This window comes from Sitophilus oryzae, unplaced genomic scaffold (assembly GCF_002938485.1).
Source record: "Sitophilus oryzae breed Bouriz unplaced genomic scaffold, Soryzae_2.0 scaffold_179_pilon_pilon, whole genome shotgun sequence".
In the NCBI taxonomy this organism is placed as follows: domain Eukaryota; kingdom Metazoa; phylum Arthropoda; class Insecta; order Coleoptera; family Curculionidae; genus Sitophilus; species Sitophilus oryzae.
The window spans coordinates 3,453,477-3,476,534 of record NW_022146501.1 but is presented as its reverse complement, the minus strand read 5'-3'; the positions used below and the strand labels follow the sequence as shown (position 1 = coordinate 3,476,534).

General features: G+C 31.9%; 2 protein-coding genes across 2 annotated transcripts; both read left to right on the top strand.

The window, feature by feature from the left end:
• The first annotated feature begins 923 nt into the window (after positions 1-923).
• LOC115882843 lies at positions 924-22,024 on the top strand. Its single transcript, XM_030901092.1, has 8 exons — positions 924-1,370; positions 4,389-4,592; positions 6,135-6,437; positions 9,691-9,897; positions 12,149-12,413; positions 16,687-16,901; positions 17,816-18,022; positions 21,699-22,024. The coding sequence occupies exons 1-8, from the start codon at positions 1,230-1,232 to the stop codon at positions 21,996-21,998; spliced, it is 1,842 nt and encodes a 613-aa protein (XP_030756952.1). The 5' UTR covers positions 924-1,229; the 3' UTR covers positions 21,999-22,024.
• Positions 8,302-12,555, top strand: LOC115882701 (glutathione S-transferase 1-like). Its single transcript, XM_030900918.1, has 3 exons — positions 8,302-8,484; positions 9,691-9,897; positions 12,149-12,555. Exons 1-3 carry the CDS (start codon positions 8,344-8,346, stop codon positions 12,470-12,472), a joined length of 672 nt encoding a protein of 223 aa, XP_030756778.1. The 5' UTR covers positions 8,302-8,343; the 3' UTR covers positions 12,473-12,555.
• Positions 22,025-23,058: the final 1,034 nt, after the last annotated feature.

The window sequence follows — 23,058 nt, the reverse complement described above, 5'->3', positions numbered from 1 at the left end:
CAACGACATTTCATATCAATGACAGCGATCTTCATCATCGATTATACGGTGTAACAAGAGTTACTAATAGCACAGAATATCTAGCTACGTAGCTAGATATTCTGTGCTAATAGTGTCGACTTTTAAATGTATAACTAAATAGGTTATGTAATTATTTCATTGTATTAATGATACGGTCCATTAACACAATGAAATTATTTCATTGTATTAATGATAAGGTTCATTAATATAAGGATTTAGGTACATTATATTAATGAAATCTGTTCATTGAAGCAATGAATGTGTTCTTCAAATTAATGAACACTGTTCGTTGATTTAATGAACTTAAAGTTCATAGAGTCAATGAATTACTTTCCATTGTACCAATGAAATCGTTCATCGGCTCAAAATTAATGATTTAATTCGTTATATTAATAAACTTTTTCATTATATTTATGTCGACTTTTGGTTCAGTGTGGTATGTCATTCTCTTCAGAGTCTCATTCGAATAAAGTAAAAAAATACCGAGGGTGTCATTTAAAAATCAAAAGTTGTAGTCATTTCCGGTGAAATAGGAAGTGACCAAAAACAATTGAATGCGTCAATCAATCCTAATTTATGTCATATACTAACATACCAAATCTCGTTTTTTTTTCTGAAAAAATAAAAAAGTTATAGGGGTGTGAAAAGACTTTTCAGGGGCACCCGGTATAAGTTTTTTTCCCTATGTTGTTTGCCTTACTTTATTTGCCCCACTGTATTTGCTTTTGACACAAATAGAGACTCATTTATATTTTTAACACCAAAACGATACCAAAAAATGAAGAAAAAAAATTCTTGACAAAATGGTGACGGTAAAAAAAATCCAAATATCGAAAGAACTGCTTTTATTTGTTGAACTATTAATAGAATTTATAACGTTAGCGTCCTTGAATCGATTCAGTGTTATTTAACCCAGTATTAAACCTGTGATATTAAACAAAAATTCATTAAAAATATAAAGTTCGAATATCGTTAAAATACTCGTAGATTATTAACAAACTTAAAGAACAAATAATTAGATACTTAGATCATAATAGATATTATTTTTTCATTGGCAATCAGCCTGTATTTACTCAAAATCATAATAATATTTATAATCATCTTTCCGCTAATATAACCTATTTTTCTGAAATTAGATATATTCATAATCAACAGCAATTAAAGTTATATTGAAAAATATTGTGATTAGTGATTAGTATAGTACAAAAATGGCTCTGAAATTGTACGGTTTGCTTATCAGTCCACCTGTAAGGGCAGTTACTCTGTGTGCTAAGGCTTTAAAATTGGATTTGGAATTGGTGAAAATTGATTTTATCAAAGGTGACCATTTAAAAGAGGAATTCTTGAAGGTAAGTTATTTTTCTTAAGAGTTTAAGTCGTTATGTGTAGATGGAGCTTGACAGTCATAACAGACTTAAGCTTCATTCAGAACACAGAACAGTGATTCAGAACCTCGAAATTAGTGGAATAAATTAGTGGTTTCAATTAGCGTAGAAGTTTGTTCCTTTAATTTCAATGTAAGCATTCAGAACGTCAAAATTAGAGGTAGACAGTTTCAGTTAGTAGAAAAAGTTCACAAAACATCCCCCTTTAGAACTTCGTCTGTCATGTTAAGAAATGAAAGTAAATAATATAGCGCCTCTCGTGTTTGTTCGCACTCAAAAAATTTCAATTAATGCCTGTATATATTTTTAATATATTTTTTAAATTTACATTTTTTTAATTGTAAAGTAATATATTATAATTAAATGGAATATATTACATAATAATTATGTTAATTACAGGATTACAAGCTTGATTTCTGACATTTTTTAAATAAAACGAATTATAAAATTTCAATATTATGTATATTTGTCATAGGTATGAAAAAAGTAAAATATAAAATGGACAAACGCTTACTTACATTGCAATAAAACTTCCACTTTTAGTTTTGCAATCCAAACGCAATATTTCTATTTCACAAATAAAATTATCTTACAATACTAAAATCACTGAAACTTCCGCGGCTGACAACGAAAACTGAAAAATATAACGGCACTTTTTGTTTTGGACCTGCATATCAACATTACGCTGTACTATTATGTATTTGTTGTTGAAATAATATAAAGTATCTAATTATAACTTGTAAATTTTAATATTTTAACATGATTTTAACTACTTTTGACAATAACTAACTTTTTGTTATCAAGATGACATTTTAGACGGAAACTGACATATATGTCATAATATTCGAATCTTAAATACGTATGTAATATAATTTAAATTACTATAATGCAACTTTATACTAAGAAAACATTTATACATTTACAAAATACAACAAAGTCTAATAATATAGTTTGAAAACAATGAATATCGAATTAAAATTGAAAAAGTTAAGCGCGACCCCTTGTGTCAAAATTAGATGATTAAATTCTCGCAATTTTTACACCATTTGATGCAATGACTAAAGAATCCAAGGACAAATAACACCCGAGAGCAAATTGTGACGATGCCATCAAACAGTGCCGTGGCAGATATTTTTCTTAACCTAGCTGTTTGAAGCAATATTTATATTTTTTGATAATTGTTTTGACTACGCCTATGCTGTATCATCCTAATTAATTACGAAAAAAACGTATTAAAATGTTAACAAAAGGTACAAAACTAGTATCGACGTATAGCACATATCAAGTACATATAGATGTTAATTGGAATTGAAGAATAATTATCGAATTCAATAAGAAAACGCTAAAAAGTTGGAGTGGACTGTTTATTTACCTATGAAACGTAACTCCTGGCTCTTTCTTATCGCTGCTGCTTTTACACTTGAAAGCTGAACAACTAATCACCATTGTAATAAAGTTTATACAAAGTTTACTACACACAAACTATTAAAAATCGCTAAAATTGTCGCTGGTGACCAAATGATGACTCATTGTTTGCCACTAAAACAAAAAAAAAGTCACAAATTCCGCTGCAGCCCGTTTGGGGCGTTACATGTCCTTATATTCTTTAGTCATTGATTTGATGACCGGTGGCGCCTCTAGTGTTTGTTCGGGCGGTTGGTCTTTTACTCCCACCTTATGGCCATTAAAGAGAAAGTTCTAAAGGGGGATGTTTTGTGAAAAAGTTATATTACTTTTTCACTAATTATACTTCAAAATTTGTGAGAAATGTCATTTTGGCCTTTGATTATCTTCCGTCAAGAGAAATTGTGGTTAGAAATCAAAAGTTGATTGTTTTATAAGCTAAATATTAAGCTTTCTCTATGGATCTGGATACAACTGACTAACGCAAGCTGTTGCTAAGATATTCTATTAATTTTATTTGTGTTTTAATACAATGAAGCTTTACCCAAAAACTCATGCATAAATAATAAGTAAAATGGGTGTATTTTCTTATCCATTATTGTTTTTAAAAACATATTTTTTAAATATATCATCTCTGCAGACTTATTATTTATTAATATAGTTTGTTTATTTTGATATCGGAGGTTCAAGCATGTGACTGTATGTTATTAGATAAATCAGTGTAACTATAGGAAGATAAATAGTGATTTATTATTAATTATTTTTTATACGAATCTTTCTTTAAAACGATTTAAACACGTCTACGTTTGGAATTGCCATAATCAAAGTCCTCTTACGATCAATTTTTAGCAGACTTGTGATAATGCAGCCTCGCTATAATATAAAAATTGCTAATCATCTCAATTAATTAATATCAATATTTTAATATGATTTCTACAATTTTAAATCTATTGTGTAATATGGTGATGTCTATAACTTTATTGTATTTATCTTTAGCTAAATCTTTCTGAGTTCTGACAAAATTATATGGGGAATGTAATCGATGTTCATTTCTAAGCCAACTGGACGCCGTTTTTTTCGATCATACGGTATATACGAAAAACGAGCACCTTAAGATTTTGATGTATTTTAAAGTTTAGTATATTTTGTTCTAATGGGCCGATTTTCATGATTTTTAAGCAATTTGTAGCTAAATGATTTGACGTTTTATTACCTTTTTCTAAATTAGAAATGAAAGTTGCCATCTATCAAGTATACGAGGGAAAACAAAATGTTGATAATTTGGTGAGAGTTTGAAACACCCTGTGGACCCAAAAGCAAAGGCATGGTTTTACTGTAAAAAATACGAAAACATGTTAGTGTCTTCTTCAAAAGCGAATATCTCCAAAAAAAAATAAAGCTATTGAGATTAATCAAAAAACAAACTATCGAGAAATGTACCTAGATGATAAAATGATTTTCAAATTCCTTACTGGATTAACATATTTCACAGGGTGTTTGAAACTTTTACCAAAATACATCGATATTTTTAGGTACCCGTTTTTCGTGCCGCTGAGTGTATTTCATTGTACTTTTCAGAAAAATCCTACCCATACAGTGCCGGTATTAATCGACAATGACTTTATTCTGTATGACAGCCATGCCATCATGGGATATCTGGTTGACAAGTATGGAAAAGATGACTCATTGTATCCAAAAAACGATTATGCGAAGAAGGCTCTTATTAATCAATCGTTGCATTTTGATTCCAGCATTTTGTGGCCCAGTGTTAAGCCAATAACGGTAAAATAACATATGTATAAGGCCTAGTTTCCACATGCATGGATTATTGGCTCCAGTCAACTGGCGCCAGTTTATTTGCATATGGAAGCACCAAAAATTAACTGGCGCCAGTAAAGTGGCGCCAATAATCTATGCTCCAGCGAAGTACAAAGTAGTTGAACTTTTTTTTGGCGCCAGTTCTTATTTTTTAGTGTTGTTTTCTAGCCGCAAACTCGAATAGGTTTTCATTCATTCTCAAATGGTTCACATACGATTCTGGGTTTTCAGAGGCTAACTCCTTTAGTAAACTATAAGTTTCCCCCAACATTTTTCCACGATATATCAATGAACGGACCCACCACCTGTGCTTTAATTTCTTTTTCTCCGTTTTTTTCTTGAATACCTTCAATATTTGATATGCTAAAATTTTCACTGTAAGATTAATAGTTGCACGAACTATAGAAGGCGCCATTTTTTTAGTCAGACAAGCCAGCAAACAATGATTGTGTGGAAACCACCACTGGGTCAGGGAACTGGCATGCTTGTGGCGCCAATAATCCATGCATGTGGAAACCTGGCTTAAGATTAATACTTGCACGAACTATAGAAGACGCCATTTTTTTAGTCAGACAAGCCAGCAAACAATGATTGTGTGGAAACCACCACTGGCGCCGGCAGTTAATGGCACCAGGGAACAGGCGTGCTTGTGGCGCCAATAATCCATGCATGTGGAAACCTGGCTTAATAGTTATTTTTTTATACAAGACGATAAATTGGTATTTTATCGTCGACCGAAAAGATTAATTGAATTAATTTCGGGAGACGATAATGCAATTTTATCGTCGCGTATAAAATAATATTTTTTCCATAGCGAGTTACGTTTTAAAAAATATTCAGAAATTATTATTTCAAGGAATTTATTACGAGTAGAAAAATTATTGTGCTGGGTTGGTGTTGGGTTCTATGTAATTTGACAAATAAATAAAGCTGTCTCTTTAGTTGTCAGTTTTGAGTCAATATTTTTTAATTCTTTCGTGTCGATTGCTGATTGAGTTGGAGCCAGAAATGGCTCAAAACGAAATAAGTAAATTACCAACAGATATTCAGGCGGAGGCGACAAACGCCATATCCAAACTACTTCCATTTAAATCCCGAATAACTTTATGAAAAGGAATACAAACATTTTCAAAAATGGAAGCAATTAAAAATCGTGCGAGAAGAAATAAAGTTTTTAACCTATCCTCGCTGTTAAAGTATCATTTAATCTACCCTTGCTATTTTATCTACTATTTTTGATAGATATAAGGCAATTTTAACAGTTGCTATGGAAAAAATAACATAACCTTGAACAAAAAATATGATGAAGTATTCAGATACTATTCCCATATTCATTCTTTAAAAATTGAAGCCATGGTAGATATCTAGAAACACTTTTTAAAGAATTTATTATGAGTCTGTCAATTTAATTCAAAATTATATTGTATTCTCTGTCATTTTTGGATGTGGTCTGAAGAAATTGTTCCTTTAAATAAAATTTTAAACACTAATTACCATTTTTTATAGAGACCTTTGGTAACTCAAGGAATCAAGCCTTCCCAAGAAAAACTGGACGCTCTAAAAAAAGTTGTTGGTTATTTGAATCGGATTTTGACAGATAACAAGACGAAATATCTAGCCGGAGACAATGTTACTATAGCCGATTACAGTATCGCCATGAGCGTGACGTCTGTTGAAGTGTTTTTCTCTTACGATGATTTTCCTTCTGTGAAAACCTACGTGGAAAATATTAGAAAACTGCCCTATTTCCATGTCATCGAAGAAGGACTAAATCAACAAAAATCAAGAATTTTGGCTAGGTTAAACGAGTAAAATAATATACATATAAAATACACCCTAAGATCGAAAAAAAAACGGCGTCAGAGATTGGCTGGGGAATGACAAACGATGATAATTTTGTCGAGGTCAATCTCTAGACGTCATTTACTAAGAATTGTAACGTTTCCAGACACACAAAATCTATTTCCAAAAATAGTTCTCTAATTTTAAACTTTTTTACTCAATTTAAAAATAAAATACAGTTTTTTAATACCAACTATTGAGATTGACTTCGTCAAAATTATCATCGATAGTCATTTCCCAGCTGCCTTTGACGCCGTTTTTTTCTATCGTGTGATATTTCAATTAGAAAATTCTATCGAGTTTTTAAAATATTTGATTCATTTTATATTTCAAACCTTTGTTTTTTTTTCCAAAGTAAGTAAGTAAATAAAAAAAAAATTATGTATGAAATACAATTATTTTGATTTGAATTGTTGTTTAATTTATTTATATTTATTAAAAGAAAGAAGCTTTTATGTGTGTGTTACTTTGTAATAAAATGAAATTTTCTTAGAAATGTGTTTATAAATACACTCAAATGCAAAAAAACACAACTGAGAAAATTTTAGTCAAATTTAAAGTGTTATATTTTTGTTATTTTTAGCCCTATTTTCATGATTTTTTTAAGAAGCTGTATATAATTATATAAACTCTAATTTATAAACTCAGCTTTTATAAATTTTAGTATTTGGTATATTATACAGTGTTAATCGAGGGGTTGTTTTTTACCTGTGCAATACTTTCGTTTGTAAATTTTCCTAAAATATAATTTTACGGTCAGAACCTTAGACTAAAACTTCGTCAGAACCATGACTTCTGGGCATTTTATTTTTTGATTCATGTCAATATATGCTTTGGTTAATTTTTAAGAGCGAAATGAACTGATAACGATCAATTTGCAATTTTTTAATTATCATTAACATCAATATGACGAGATGGTTTTGGTAACGTCATCTATATAGATGGTCGTAACGTCATATTACACTGTATTGGATACTCTATACTAAATTAAAAAAAAAAACGTTAAAGACTAACGATACAGTCCGGTTTAATAAAATTAATGATAACCAAACCAAAACGATAACAGAACTCAGTGGCGCATCCAAAGATTGGGAGGGGTAGTGCCAATATTTAAATAAAGTAATAGATTTAAATTACATTTTCGCTCAAACGTATCGTGACTATATTGTGACAATTTTATTTTATACCAGATTTTCTTATTTCTAAATTTCTTCCTGGGAGGGGTAATTACCCCCATTACCCCTCCCGTATATGCGCTCCTGACAGAACTAACGATATTAAAGAAAACATCTGTAATACTCAAGTGTACAAACAGAAAAAAATTGTAAAAAATACCCTAATCCTAATACTTTGTATTGCCACTCTTGGCTGCTGCTGTCTGTATACTTTCGTACATTTTGTCCTTGAGGCTGCATATATATCATATTGAGTTATGTTTTCCCATTCTTCTTTAAGGACCAAGCGAAGTTCATTTAGTAAAGCTGGTACTACTTCGAGGTCTCTTACCCTCCTGCCAAGCATTTGCCAAACGTCGACTAATGTTTTATTTTCGTAAAATGGTAATCCTAGTATTTACTACATTTTTTGTCTCTTGTAAAAAAGCCACATCGCATAGTTTTTGAGAAAAAAGATTTGAGAAATTTTTAGATGCTATATTTATCATTCTTGACACCCAGTACATTATTTTTAAGTTTAAAAATAACATGTCGTTATCCCGTACATAAAGAACAAACACTTCTTCAAAACATCCCTATTTTGTTGTTTTGTTTGTTTATCGCAAATAATATGACAATAATAATTTTATATCAACTGTATAAATAGAAGACTGCTTTGGACATCGTTATAGTAACGAGTTAGCTCTTCAATTGTTAACATGGCTCCAAAACTGTACGGTGTTGATCTGAGCCCACCAACTAGGGCAGTGTTGATGTGTGCTCACACTCTGAATTTAAAGCTAGACTATATTAAGGTGGATTTCTGCGGAGAAGAGCATTTGCAAGAACCATTTATAAAGGTAAAGAATATTTTGAATTATTATTTACATAGTGTCTTAATAAAGTGAAATACAGGATGAGTCTTAAATAAATGCAAATATTTTCCGGGCTGGTAGATCTCGATAAAAGAAACAGAAAATTTGATTTTTTATATGGGACACCTTGTATATTTTTAATTCATTGAAAATAATTTAAAATTACCTTTCAAAAAATATGACGAGTACAGGGGAAAAAGGGGGGAAGTCCACAAGGACAAAATTTTCAGGACAGTGTTTTTAAAGTTTTACATGCTACAGTACCCGACTAAACTGGTAATTTTCAATTCCTTTGCACGTAATTTTTATGTTATAGAAGGGTCATAGTTATCAACACGATAACCGATTAACTACGACTGCGAAATCATTCACGTACGACCATTGCCCAAGACCAAAATATATTAGTGCTACTCTGTTCCCGCTTTATTTGCCTTTGGCGCATGGACTGTGGACATGGGCAATTTAAAAATAAGAGCCATTATTCTTCCGCAAGATATAAATCCATAGGCGCTAAGTCCGGCGGCCTCGGTGGACTCGACGGCCAACCATTGGGATTTTGATTAGTTATTAAATTATTCTCGAAATTGGCTGCAAAAATTTGCTGATAACTTCAGCGTTCTGAAGCGGTGTCTCGTCTTGCAGAAAAAATATGTTTTCGAGTTCCAATAGGGACAGACCATCAATAAGGGGTCCAAAGCCTACTAGTTAAAAGTGGCCAACTTTTAAAAATTCTGAAGTGTTTTGAAGGGGACTATAACAAAATATCAAGTGTACTATATTTTTGGAAAGGTAATTTTAAGTTCTTTAGAGTCTAAGAAAAATATACAGGGTATCTCTAATAAAAAATCAATTTTTCTGTTGATAACTCTTAAATTATTAATTTAAAAAAAAATTAAGTATAATTTTTATACAATTAAATTCTACGTAAAAAGGTGCTTTGGAAATGTTTTCATAAAAATACAAAATTTTCCATAGTAAAAAAGTTACAGCGATTTGTTAAAAATGCAAATTTTTGAAAAACACCCCGTAATTCCGAAAAGTTAACAGATATCGATGTGTGGTTTTCACCATCACGTTTTTGATAAAAATTGAGCTCAGATACCGATATTAGTTTTCATCTATCTCCTATAAGAAAGGGTGTTTGGTTCCCTTTAAAAGCGTCTAATTTATTTTTTTATTTATCCTTTTCAGAGAAGTCCTCAGCACGAAGTCCCAGTCTTGGAGGACGATGATGGATTCATTTTAACTGATAGCCACGCCATCATGATTTATTTGGTAGAAAAATACGGCAAAGACGACTCGCTATACCCCAGAAAAGATGTCAAACAAACTGCTATTATCAATCACAAATTGTATTTCGATTGCAGCACTCTATTCATTAGAGTAAAAAGTATAACGGTACGTATAGTCCGCGATCCCTCAAAAAATAATACAAATTGGTATTTGTTTAAATAAAAATATAACAATCTGTTGACTCTCTCTCTGTGAGAGAGACGATTAACATGCATAAAAATATACGCAAAGGAGTAAAACAATAAAGTAAGTATTGTAGACCATGTGTGACTGGTCCAAGCACCATAACAAAAAGTGATCGGAAGCCCGGGTTATCTACAAAGAACCTCATTAGAAAGTATTAGTCACATATTTAGATACTCTCTTTGTAGTTGGGCCCATTGTTGTCTATTGTTAGTCCAAGTTATCCCTGCTAATTTCCTAATATCATGATCTCATCTCAAGATCGGTCTTCTTCTAGGTCTCTTATTTGCTCGTGGGTACCATGCTGTAACTTTTGTGGTCCATCTGTTGTCCGTTCTTCTTGCCACAGGATACAACATTTTAATGAACAGTGCTTTCCATAAAATCAATAAAATGAAAAATATACGAAATAATATGCATGTACCGATTTCTTTCGAAAATCGACAACCATGAAACTATGAACTCTTCCTGGACACAAACGGTACATTGTGAGACAGAAAATTGTAGAGAGAAACAAACCCTATAACATAGGATACAACATTTTAATGAACAGTGCTTTCCATAAAATCAATAAAATGAAAAATATACGAAATAATATGCATGTACTGATTTCTTTCGAAAATCGACAACTATAAAACTATGAACTCTTCCTGGACACAAATGGTACATTGTGAGACAAAAAATTGTAGAGAGAAACAAGCCCTATAACATAGGATACAACATTTTAATGAACAGTGCTTTCCATAAAATCAATAAAATGAAAAATATACGAAATAATATGCATGTACCGATTTCTTTCGAAAATCGACAACCATGAAACTATGAACTCTTCCTGGACACAAACGGTACATTGTGAGACAGAAAATTGTAGAGAGAAACAAACCCTATAACATAGGATACAACATTTTAATGAACAGTGCTTTCCATAAAATCAATAAAATGAAAAATATACGAAATACCTAATATGCATGTAGTGATTTCTTTCGAAAATCGACAACTATGAAACTATGAACTCTTCCTGGACACAAACGGTACATTGTGGGACAGAAAACTGTAGAGAGAAACAAGCCTTATAACATAGGATACAACATTTTAATGAACAGTGCTTTCCATAAAATCAATAAAATGAAAAATATACGAAATAATATGCATGTACTGATTTCTTTCGAAAATCGACAACTATGAAACTATGAACTCTTCCTGGACACAAACGGTACATTGTGAGACAGAAAATTGTAGAGAGAAACAAGCCCTATAACATAGGATACAACATTTTAATGAACAGCGCTTTCCATAAAATCAATAAAATGAAAAATATACGAAATAATATGCATGTACTGATTTCTTTCGAAAATCGAGAACTATGAAACTATGAACTCTTCCTGGACACAAACGGTACATTGTGAGACAGAAAATTGTAGAGAGAAACAAGCCCTATAACATAGGATACAACATTTTAATGAACAGTGCTTTCCATAAAATCAATAAAATGAAAAATATACGAAATAATATGCATGTACTGATTTCTTTCGAAAATCGACAACTATGAAACTATGAACTCTTCCTGAACACAAACGGTACATTGTGAGGCAGAAAATTGTAGAGAGAAACAAGCCCTATAACATAGGATCTTGCCAGGTATCCTGCCCATTGCCACTTGAGGGATTTGATTCTGAGGATGACATCTATTACTTGGGTCTTTTGTTGTATCCACTCTATTCTTTTACGGTTCCTCTTGGTTATTCCCAGCATATTTCGTTCCATTGAGCATTGTGCGACCTGCAGTTTCCTTATGATGTTCGTTTTAAGTGTCCAGGTTTTGCATGCATAGGTTATGACAGGTAGTACACATTGGTCGAATGTTTTCTTCTTTAGATAGAGTGGCATTCTAGATTTGAATATGTTTGAGTTTCTTCAATAAGTACTCCACGCTAACTTAATTCTTTTGTTGATTTCTGGTAGTAGAGATCCCGAGCTGTGTATTAGTTGTTCTAAAATATATAAACAGCCTATAATACACATATAGTTCTGTATAAGCTCAGTAATTTTAAGATTTTAGTTTACAAATGATGACGGTCAGTGATACATTTAACAGAAATATTGTGTCAACGTAGCATGTATTTTAAAATTACTTCTGACAAACTCTCATCAAATCAAAATGACATTGTTTTAGAAACCAATGGTCCTATACGGCGTCATACCGTCCAAAGAAAAACTAGACGACCTGAAAGAAGCTCTGGAACTTCTCAACACTTTCCTAGAAAAAAGCAAGACCAAATTCGTCGCAGGAAATAGTCTGACCATTGCTGATTTCAGCATTATGACATCTGTTGGATTTGCGGATAATGTTGTGCATTTTGCTGACTATCCGCAAGTGAAAGCTTACATGGAAAGAATGGAGAAGTTGCCTTGTTACGGAATAAAGGAAAACATAGACGGTATGGAGGACTTAACAAGATGGATTTCCAGCAGACAGAAAGAGCTTAATCTTATTTAATATTAATATTTTCTCTATGTTAAATTAATAAACATTTCTAAATATGTAATTTTTAAAAACAAGAAAATAAAATGTTATAATTAGATAATGTCATCTTCATTTACTTATTTTGAAAAATATAAAAAAGACAAACAAGTGCTCAGTAGATAGATTTTACGAGGATTTTTAAATGGTGTAGTTTAAAATTTGGGAAAAAGTAATTTCTATCCCTTTTTAATCTTCCAATAATTATTGTTAATTTTTCATAAGTTTTATGTGTCAATTTTTAATAAATGACGTCTACAGATTGAGCTCCCTAAAATTATCATCGATTGTCATTTTCCAGCCGTCTTTGATGTCTTTTTTCTTCGATCATACGGTATTTTTTTAATTGTTTCTATCGCACCGTAGAAAGCAAACAGGTCAAATGGTCAATTTATATAAAATTATTAATAATTAATTGCAAAATAGTGCTTTTTCTAAATTTTAATTTAACTTTTATGAAACTATTAAATATATTTTTCGATAACTTCTATCAATCGTATTATTTTCTAATAAAAATACTTTACAGCTCATAACATTTCGAAGAGATACCTAACAAACATTATCAAGTATCTATTTATTTAAAGAATATAAATAGACTTTTGTGTTAATGTAAATACACTGACCGCCATGAAAAATTGACACCTCCAAATTTTCATGTATTTTAAACAAAGACATTATAAAGATAGACCGAACATCTCATTCATAAATACTCGTTGGTAGTGTATCAAACATTACAATGTGTCAAACAAGGACAGAAGAGACAGAGAAGTTTAAAATTTCCGACCCCGGCAACTAGGCACATTTAGATTGTTCTAATGGCCAGTGGCGTATCGTTTTTTGGAACGAATTAGTAAAGTAAAAGTAAAGTAATTAGTAAAATTTTTACTCCATATTAATATACTACATTAACACTTTTTCGTCAGATGAGTTTTGTTATAAGGTCTGATATAATAATACAATTAATATCCCACATATACTTATGTTGAAACGTTAGTAGTTTTCGAAAATCACTCCAACGTCGATTTTCAATTTAAACTTTCAGTTACTTCTATATAAACTTTCAGTTACTTTTTTTAATATTTACAGGGTGACTCAAGCTTCCGAAACAGTTCTATATTAGGTTTGTGGTTTGATTTAATCCTTTTTTAGAGTAACTTTTAGTCCTTTTTTAGAATAACTTGTCCTTTTGATTTTTTTTTGACTTAAAAAGTCATTTTTATTTACGTATTTTCCCTGAAAAAATTACCTACAGCAAATAGAAATATCCTTTTCGAGAAAATAAATATTTCTTGTTTAGAATAGGCAACATTATTTAGAACTTTCCGTTTAATCTCAAATGATAGTTTAGGTTTTAGTTTTACCTTTTTTTATCTTAAAAAGAACTTTTCAAAATTAGTACCTAATTAGTAACGATTTAGTTAGTTCGCAATCGATAGCTTCCTGTGAAGTACTGTGCAATAGTTGTTTAATCTTGTATTATTAATAACTTCCTATACCTAAAATCAATATTTAATAAGAAAATTGTGTTTTTTTTGAAAACATAAGACAAGATTTGACTTTCGGTCTTCTTCTTGTATTATGATGGCTCTGATACGAGGCAATTGCCTTTTAGTCTCGCAATAGAAGGCATTTATCATTAAAAGTATAAAATCTGTGTGCTACAGAATGGGATTTCTGTCGCATAATAATGAATACCTATTATGTTTATTTACAAATCCATTACTTTTAAAGGTAGCTTCATCAGATAATCAAATTTTAGTTAAATGTCCTAATCTTCATGAACTGTATTAAGCATATGTATTGCGGTTTGAATCACCCTGTATGTTGACAAAAATATTTTGAAAATGTGCGTTACAATGGCCCCCATCTTATGTAAAAAATTGAAATAAAAATCACAAACCAAAAACGTAATAGGTAAAAAGATTTTTTGTATTTCTTTTCATAAGTTATTCGGGATTTAAATGGAAGTAGTTTGGATATATGGCGTTTGGTCGCCTCAGCCTGAATATCTGTTGGTAATTTACTTATTTCGTTTTGAGCCATTTCTGGTTCCAATTCAATCAGCAATCGACACGAAAGAGAATTAAAAAATATTAACTCAAAACTGATAGCTTTATTTATTTGTCAAATTACATAGCAACCAACGCCAACTCAGCACGATATTTTTTCTACTCGTAATAAATTCCTTGAAATAATAATTTTTGAATATTTTTTAAAACGTAACTCGCTATGGAAAAAATTATTGTTTTATACACGACGATAAAATTGCATTATCGTCTCCCGAAATTAATTTATTATTCGCGATATCACCGCTCGTGAATTAATCTTTTCGGTCGACTTGTATAAGAAATAACTACTAATAGCCTCGATATACCAGAAGATTTAGCCTGCGGATTTGGCCTGCGGACTTGGCTTGCGGATTTAGTCCACAGACTTGTCATGTCACGTACCAAAACTCTCGTATTTTGGTCTGCGGACTTGGCCTGTTAACATAGTCTGCCGATTAGATCTTTGCCTAATTAAATACTCTGGTTTGGGACAAAATTCGATGTTTTATAGCAGTCTTTATATAGAAAAATGTTTATCGGAATAAAAACCGTCGCTTAGAAAAAACAGCGTCACAAGTCCGCCAACTTTATCCTTCGTTCGTTTTTTAGACCAACCTAATCTAACAGATGAAGTCTGTGGATTAGTACTGGTTAGTACTTAGCATATAACCTAGTTCATCTCTACGAGAAATCCATTTTTTTACCCACTTGCTTAGTTTTTTACTTTTTGTTTATTGGCGATAAATACATACGACATGGCACAAGCTATAGCGCGTCTTCTACGATTGTTATTCATTTTTGCAACTCACTGAGTACAAATATGCCGAGTAAATCTAAGACCACTGGTTAAATCTTTCAGGACTTCCAAAAGATCGCGAGCCAGATCAAATCTGTTATAAAACGTCGAATTTTGTCCCATTAACAACACGATTTAATCAGGCAAATCTAATCGGGCTATAAAGTCGGGGAGCCAAATTCGAGCTCAAAAATGACGAGAGTTTTGGCATGTGCCGAGCCTAGTTCGCCGACACAATTCGGACGGATCAAATCGGTCCAACTTATATGTTAATGTATGGGGGGCTAATGGGCGAATTCGTGACAAGCCTGATTTGATTTCCCCTTACGTCGCAAGTGGTGTACGGTGGAGATACCAGTCGTTCTGTGGTCAACGCATAAGACCACTTATTTTCTCTAATTCGGCCAGCAAAGGCATATCAAAGTTGGTGTGGATCTGAAAGCGACAGTGTTGCCATATTAAAATGTGTAATATCTGTAACACGTTATGTAAATGCGTATGTAATTCCCGTTTATGTATTGAAAGTTTATTTGTGTTAAACATTGAATATACAACAAAAATACACATTCTTTTATAGGTACTGAATATGTCGCATGATCGAAAAAGTCATTTAACTGGTTTGAAAATGAGGATTATTAACATTTACCATAATATTTTACATATAACATAACAGCGATCTTTATTTCCAAGCCAATTTTGACGCCGTTCGTTGTTTAATCATATAATATTAAATTGTTTAATGAGAGGTTAATTAGAGTTAGAATTATTATCGTACTGTACCGAAAATCCGTAGATCTACAGATTAATCAGTAGTTCTGGCAACACTGTCTCCGGCAACCACTCTGTCGACTGAAAGCAGAACTACGGTACAGTATTCTTTATCCGCTGCGCCGTAAACGACCATCAGCGCGCAGCGGCGCAAAGCTAAACTAAATCCCGGAATTCTCGGACAGGCTGACGCTGTTGGCTGACGGTAACGCCAGCTGGAGTATGAAAGGCTATTAAGAGGTTAAAAAAACAAATCATTTAGCTACACATTTTTGAAGCTACATACTGATTAAAAAATCCTGATAATCGGCCGATTAGAAAAAATGTATTAAAAATACATGAACAATTTAAGTTGTCCGTTTTTTGTGCCGGCCAGTGTATATTTAACGCTCAATTGTGTACCTATTTAATGCATGCCTGTTTAACGCTCCATCTGATGATTATTAAACTATTTATCGAAGAAAAATATTATTTTATTAAACAGTTTCAACATTCCTGACGCAACCGAACCGGGTTAACGTTCTTCATTAAAATTTATGTGATTACAAGATCGATCAACAATATCGTTAGTTCATAAGTTTATAGAGTATTAAAGCCTGTTAGGTTGATTATTCTACATTTACCAGACATTAAAGAAGGTTTTCTTGTTCTAATGGCTCCTAAATTGTACGGTGTTTTGGCTAGTCCGCCTGTAAGAGCTGTTCTACTATGTGCAAACGAACTAGGATTGGATTTGGAATTGATTCCAGTAGATTTGGCTAACCAAGAACACTTAAAAGAAGATTTTCTAAAGGTAAGTCAAGTTTTTGACAATAATTTTAATGAGAGTAATGATCTGGCATATTATGTTGCGCCTTTATAGGCCTTTTTCAAGAGACTTTCTTAAAACTAATCGTCTAACTATATCTATACCGGGTGCGTCTCGTGGCTCACCCTTATAACTTTTTTATTATTTCAGATAAATAAACGAGATTTGGTATGTTTTTGTTGGCACGTTATGTATGTTATGCAAATGGCACCCTCGGTATATTTCTACTTTATTCGATAGAAAATGACATTCTGAATAGATGACTCTATCATACGTCAACTTTTGACATTTTCGCTTAAAAAAAATCGCATTTAAATTTTAACCGAGAGTGCCATGGCTGTGTTAAAAATATTAATTTTAATCAAGGAGCCTTGGAAAAATATATTTGATCGTCTAATGTTTTTCGTGTCTTATTACGGTTAAATGATGTCCAAATCGTATTTTTAATCATATCTCAATTTTTTCAAATGGAACAAGGGTGGCCCATTAGCATATTTAGAAAAAGTATTTTTTTCAAATTAAGTCAAATTGTCGTTATGAACCGCATGTTACAATTTCAAACAAACCATATGCGAAAATGTCAAAATTTGACGTATGATGTCATTCGATTCAGAGTGTCATTTTCTATGGAATAGTGGCAATATTAGTGCCATTTAAAAATCAAAAGTTGTAGTCATTTTCGGTGAAACAGGAAGTGACCAAAAACAAATGAATACGTCAATCAATCTTAATTAATGTCTTTACTGATATAGCAAATCGATTTTTTGGGAGTGGATACTTAAATATTATCACAAAGCCACGGTTTTAATTCTATTATTCAATGTCAGTGAACGAATCAAGAACAGAAGTCAATCAGAACTGCGTGAAATATAGAGTGAAAACACTTCTTTTTCTTACAGAAAAATCCACAACACACAATACCCGTTTTAGAGGAAGAAGATGGCTTTATTGTTTCTGACAGTCATGCAATCATGGCCTACTTGGTTGGAAGATATGCCAAAAATGATTCTCTGTACCCCAAAGAAGATTGTAGACAACGAGCTACCATTGATCATAAATTATATTTTGATACAGGAATCCTATTTGCTAGAGGTCTAGCGATACTTGTAAGTCTCCTGTACATTGATATTTTTTTGAAAACCTACCTACAGTATGTCCCCGGATTGTCTTTAGAAGAGGAAACACTTTTTTATTATTGCCATTTTGAGAAAAACACATTCTTCATAAAAAAATTGCTTGTTCTAAAATGGCTAATTTTGTTTATGGTTTTCCAAATTTTCATACCGTTTTAGAGAGAATTAAAAAAAAAACTCCTAAAGTCCTAAAAATCAAAACGGGTTTCTATGGCAATATTATTTTAATTTCATTGTTTTTAACAAAACAAAGAGTAACATTTAAACATGTTTTTTTTCAATAAATACGAAAGTGGCTCCTAAGCAGTTTTTTTGTTTATTGCACTTACACTTGTTTGTGTATTTTGTTATTCATTTAGTACAGGGTGTCCAATTTTGAATGAAATCATGCGGTATCTCGGTTATTAGTAAAGATATGAGGATGCGGTTTGCACAAACCTGTCCCACTTTTTTGTCAAACGAAAGATGCTCTAAACAAAATGTTCATAGCTCTCTTCGTTTCTGAGCTACAGGTTCTTTTCGAAAATTGAGCAATTTAGGACAGCCCACGTAACTCCGTTATTGTGAATGATATCGAGAAGGTGAAAACTGATTCTTGTAGAACTTTTTACGTAGAATACAGTGACGTAGGTAGTTTGTTTTTCTACGGAAAACATATTTTTGAAAATATGAATTAAAGTTATGTTTTTTGAAATGGAACACCCTGTATATTTATAAATCATATGATCCGTCTTGCTATGAGCTTCTCAAAAAGATATATCACTCTATATTTATTTTCACTATTTACATCAATATTTAAAATATATCATTTTTTTATTAGTAGGCCGTGGTAAATAACATAAAAATCAAAATGGTATGAATATCTATGACTAAAGAATACAAGGACATGTAACGCCCATATACGGGCTGCAGAGAATTTGTGACCTTAGACGCCAACTTTTAGACATAACGAATGAATCATCAGCTGGTCATCAGCGACAATTTTAGCGATTTTAATAGTTGGTTGTGTGTAATGAACTTTGTATAAACTTTATTACAATGGTAATTTGTTCAGCTGTCAAGTGTAAAAGGCGCAATGATAAGAAAGAGCCAGAAGTTACGTTTTATAGGGAAATAAATAGTCCCCTACACCTTTTTAGCGTTTTTTTTTATTGAATTCGATAATTATTTTTCTGATATTATATGTACTTCATATGTACTATACGTCGATACTAGTTATGTACCTTTTGTTAACATTTTAATACGTTTTTTTCGTAATTAATTAGTATGATACCACCCGATACACCATAGGCGTAGTGAAAACATATAATATCAAAAATATAAATATCCCTTCAAGCGGCAATGTTAAGTAAAATATGTGCCACGACACTGTTTGGAAGAATGGTCACAGTTTGGTTTCGGGTGCTATTTGTCCTTGTATTCTTTAATCATTGATGAATATACATTATACATCCTAACCTCACTTTTCCACTTTGAAAGCAAATGTCATTTTCAATTTTCGACTTTCAACATTCAAGTGTTTAAAACAGCAAAAGTTTGATAAGGACAAGATTTTGAATGTTGTGTGTTTTGCTGGTCATTAACGTGATTAACGTTTGTTATTGTTCTGCTATTAGTCAAAGATTTTTTGGACTATGACACTTTAGCGGCAGAACTAGACTTGTGGCGGCAAAAATGGAAGCAGCTACCTGCAGTCGACCGACCTAAAACGCCATCGAAACGATAATCGGAGTGTAACCAGTGTATATTTCCAAATATATACATTTTATTAATGATCCTAGCAACTCTACCAGCGTCAACAGCTACACCAGAAAGGTTTTTTTCAACCCTAATGCCGCAACCGCACATGCGGTATTCGGCGATCTCCGATCGGGGCTTCGCCGATTTCCTATGTGTGTGGATGAAGAAGTCGGAGTTCGGCGACGAGAACGAGCGCTCATCTCTATGTTGTTGCTATCAGAGCCCGTATGTGTGGATGGACAGGCGAAGTCCGATCACGAGCGTTCGGTAGTTGACGAGCGTTCGGAGTTCGCTAAATGCCGCATGTGCGGTTGCGGCATAAGACGATTGAAGGACCTACGTAACTCTACAGGTCAGGAGCGATTGACAGGACTTCCTCTATTAAGCGTACATAGAGAAATACATATCGATATCAAAGAGGTAGTCAATCGTTTTTCCAGGGAAAAGACCAGTTTATCCTTAAAGATTAATAATTTTTACCTGTTACTTTTTTAAAATTTTATTTTCAATTAAGATTTGAGTGTAGCCCAAATCGATTTTTTTATTATTCTTTTTTCCTAGCAGCTTTTGTACCCCCCCTCTCCAGGCCAAACCCCCCCCCGAAATGTTGGTCTAGATACGGCCCTGTTTATAAATCATATGATCCGTCTTGCTATGAGCTTCTAAAGATATATCACGCTATATTTATTTTCACTATTTACATCAATATTTAAAATATGTCATTTTTTTATTAGTAGGCCGTTGTAAATAACATAAAAATCAAAATGGTATTTACTAAAATAGTCAGACACACATTAAAATTTTATTTGGGATTGATATATTTTACTTTTGAACTGTTACCACTGAATCTCTGAATATATTTTTCTTTCTTTATAACGGAATTTATTATAACGGGATGGGTTCCCAAATATCTAAAAGCTTGCATTATTAAAGTATTTTCCAGGTGTTCGACATTGTTGTAGTTGCCACGAAATATTTCATGTTTTAAAAATCTCCAAAATGAGAAATCGGGAACGGACAAATCCGGGAATCAGGGAGGCCATCATATGGGTCCATTGATTGATTCCAATTCATTGATTTGAGAAATAATAATTTAACAACTTTCTAATATTTTCAAAGTTGTTAGGGAAAGCTCCATCATGCTGAAAGTATATTTCACGTAAATTAGCCAAAGCAATATCTAAAAGTTTCGGTACGATAACTTCCAAGATTTACAAATAGCGGTAGAGAGTTAAGTTTTCCTAATATATAAAAAAATTATTAGTAGCCCCTAAAATAAAACAAGAGACTGATAGCAGTATACTGTGTATAAATTCTTTATTTTCTTTTATTATCAATCATGGCCTACTAATAAATATGATCTTTTAATAAAAACTTTTAAATATTGCAGTAAATAGTGAAAATAAATATAGAATGTTATATATTTTTCAGAAGCTTATGGCAAGCCAAATCATATAATTTATAAATATACAGGGTATTCCATTTAAGAAAACATAACTTTAGTTCATATCTTCGAAAATATTATTTTCGTAGAATAACAGACTCCGTAAAAAGTTCTACACTAAAGAGTTTTTACCTTCTCGATACCTTGTGCAATAACAGAGATACGGGGGGTGTACCGAATTGCAAAATTTTCAAAAAGACCCTGTAGCTCAGAAACAAAGAGGGCTATGAAAATTTTGTTTACAGCATCTTTCGTTTGACAAAAAAGTGGGACAGGTTTGTGCAGACCGCATCTTTCTATCTGCAATAATAGCGGAGATACCATATGATTTCAACCAAAATGGGACACCCTGTACAGTAAGGTTTACCTATTTGTATTATTTGTTTAAAGGTTTTACTTACTATAGTAGTACATCTTTAATAACATTTATATTTCTTTAATCTATTTAATCCTGTTATTTTTTAGAAACCCCTCTTTTATTTCGGCATTAAACCATCCGAAGATGCTTTGAATAACCTCAAAGAAGCTTTCAGTATTCTGGAAAAAATATTCGAGTTAAGTGGAAGTGACTATATAGCTGGAGACAACCTGTCCATCGCTGACTTTAGCATACTCACCACCGTTACAACCTGGAACAATTTGGTGCCATACGCTGATTATCCTCGCATAAAAGCATACATTGAAAGGTTGGAGAAATTGCCATATTATAAAATCAACGTTGAAGGATTGGACCTGTTTCGACAGTTATATGAATCAAAAATATAAACAATAAAAATTACGTAAATTATTTATATTGTATTAATTAATTTGTGGTAACTATGTAATATAAAATAATACTAATATATTGAAGGTTTCTCATTTCACCTACTTAAAATTATAATCAGAAAGAAATTAAAGATTGGGTAAAAAAACTAAAAAAGGAGTCAAATACTATTCTTATATTCATAAATTAAAGTATGGTAGATGGGAGCTATTTCAAACCTTATCATTGTTTAAAAAAGTGTAAAAAATACAGGGTCGCTGTTCTGTATGGGAACGGTCGATTATTAGGTAAAATATAGGAGGTACCGCAAAAAGTTAAATACAAAAGTTATAAGATTTTTAAATATCTATTAGCGAGTAATAAATTTAAGTATACAGGATCCGTAATAAAGTCGTGGTACATAAAAGTTTAATTTTTTTAAATAAAACCCCCTGTATATTATTGTATATTTCAATTCTTCCTTCAATTCTAAGCAAAAATCGAAATACACACAATGTACCTCAAACCAACAATTTCCGAGTTATTGACTTTTGAACATATCACTTAAAACAATTTGATTTAATTAATTTCGATATGTCCAGTTTCATTTAACGATGCCATTCTGCCGAAACTGTGATACTTAATAATATTTGACATTAGTTCTTAAGTTAGCATTTATACAGGGTTGTTTACCACATTCGACACGGAGTATTGTAGCTAAACGATTAGATTTTTACAAATTGTAAGTTTTGGGTTCGTTGAAGGACTAACAGAGCTACAATTTAAAAATATTTTTACAAGATACAGAGTGTCCTAAATAAATAAAAAACATCAAAGTTGTATTTTTTAAAATGGAACACCCTGTATATTATTGCATTTTTAGTTTCTACGATTAAAATAAAGGTAAATTTGATTAAGATTTATTACACTTACTATATTTACTGAAGTTTACTTATTGATCAGTTATTGTGTTGCAATAATAAAAAGTATACTACCTTATACAGAGTGCCTAAAAATTTATTTTAAATAATTACTAGCTCTAAACGGCAATAACTTATTTACTTTAAATATAACACCCTGTAT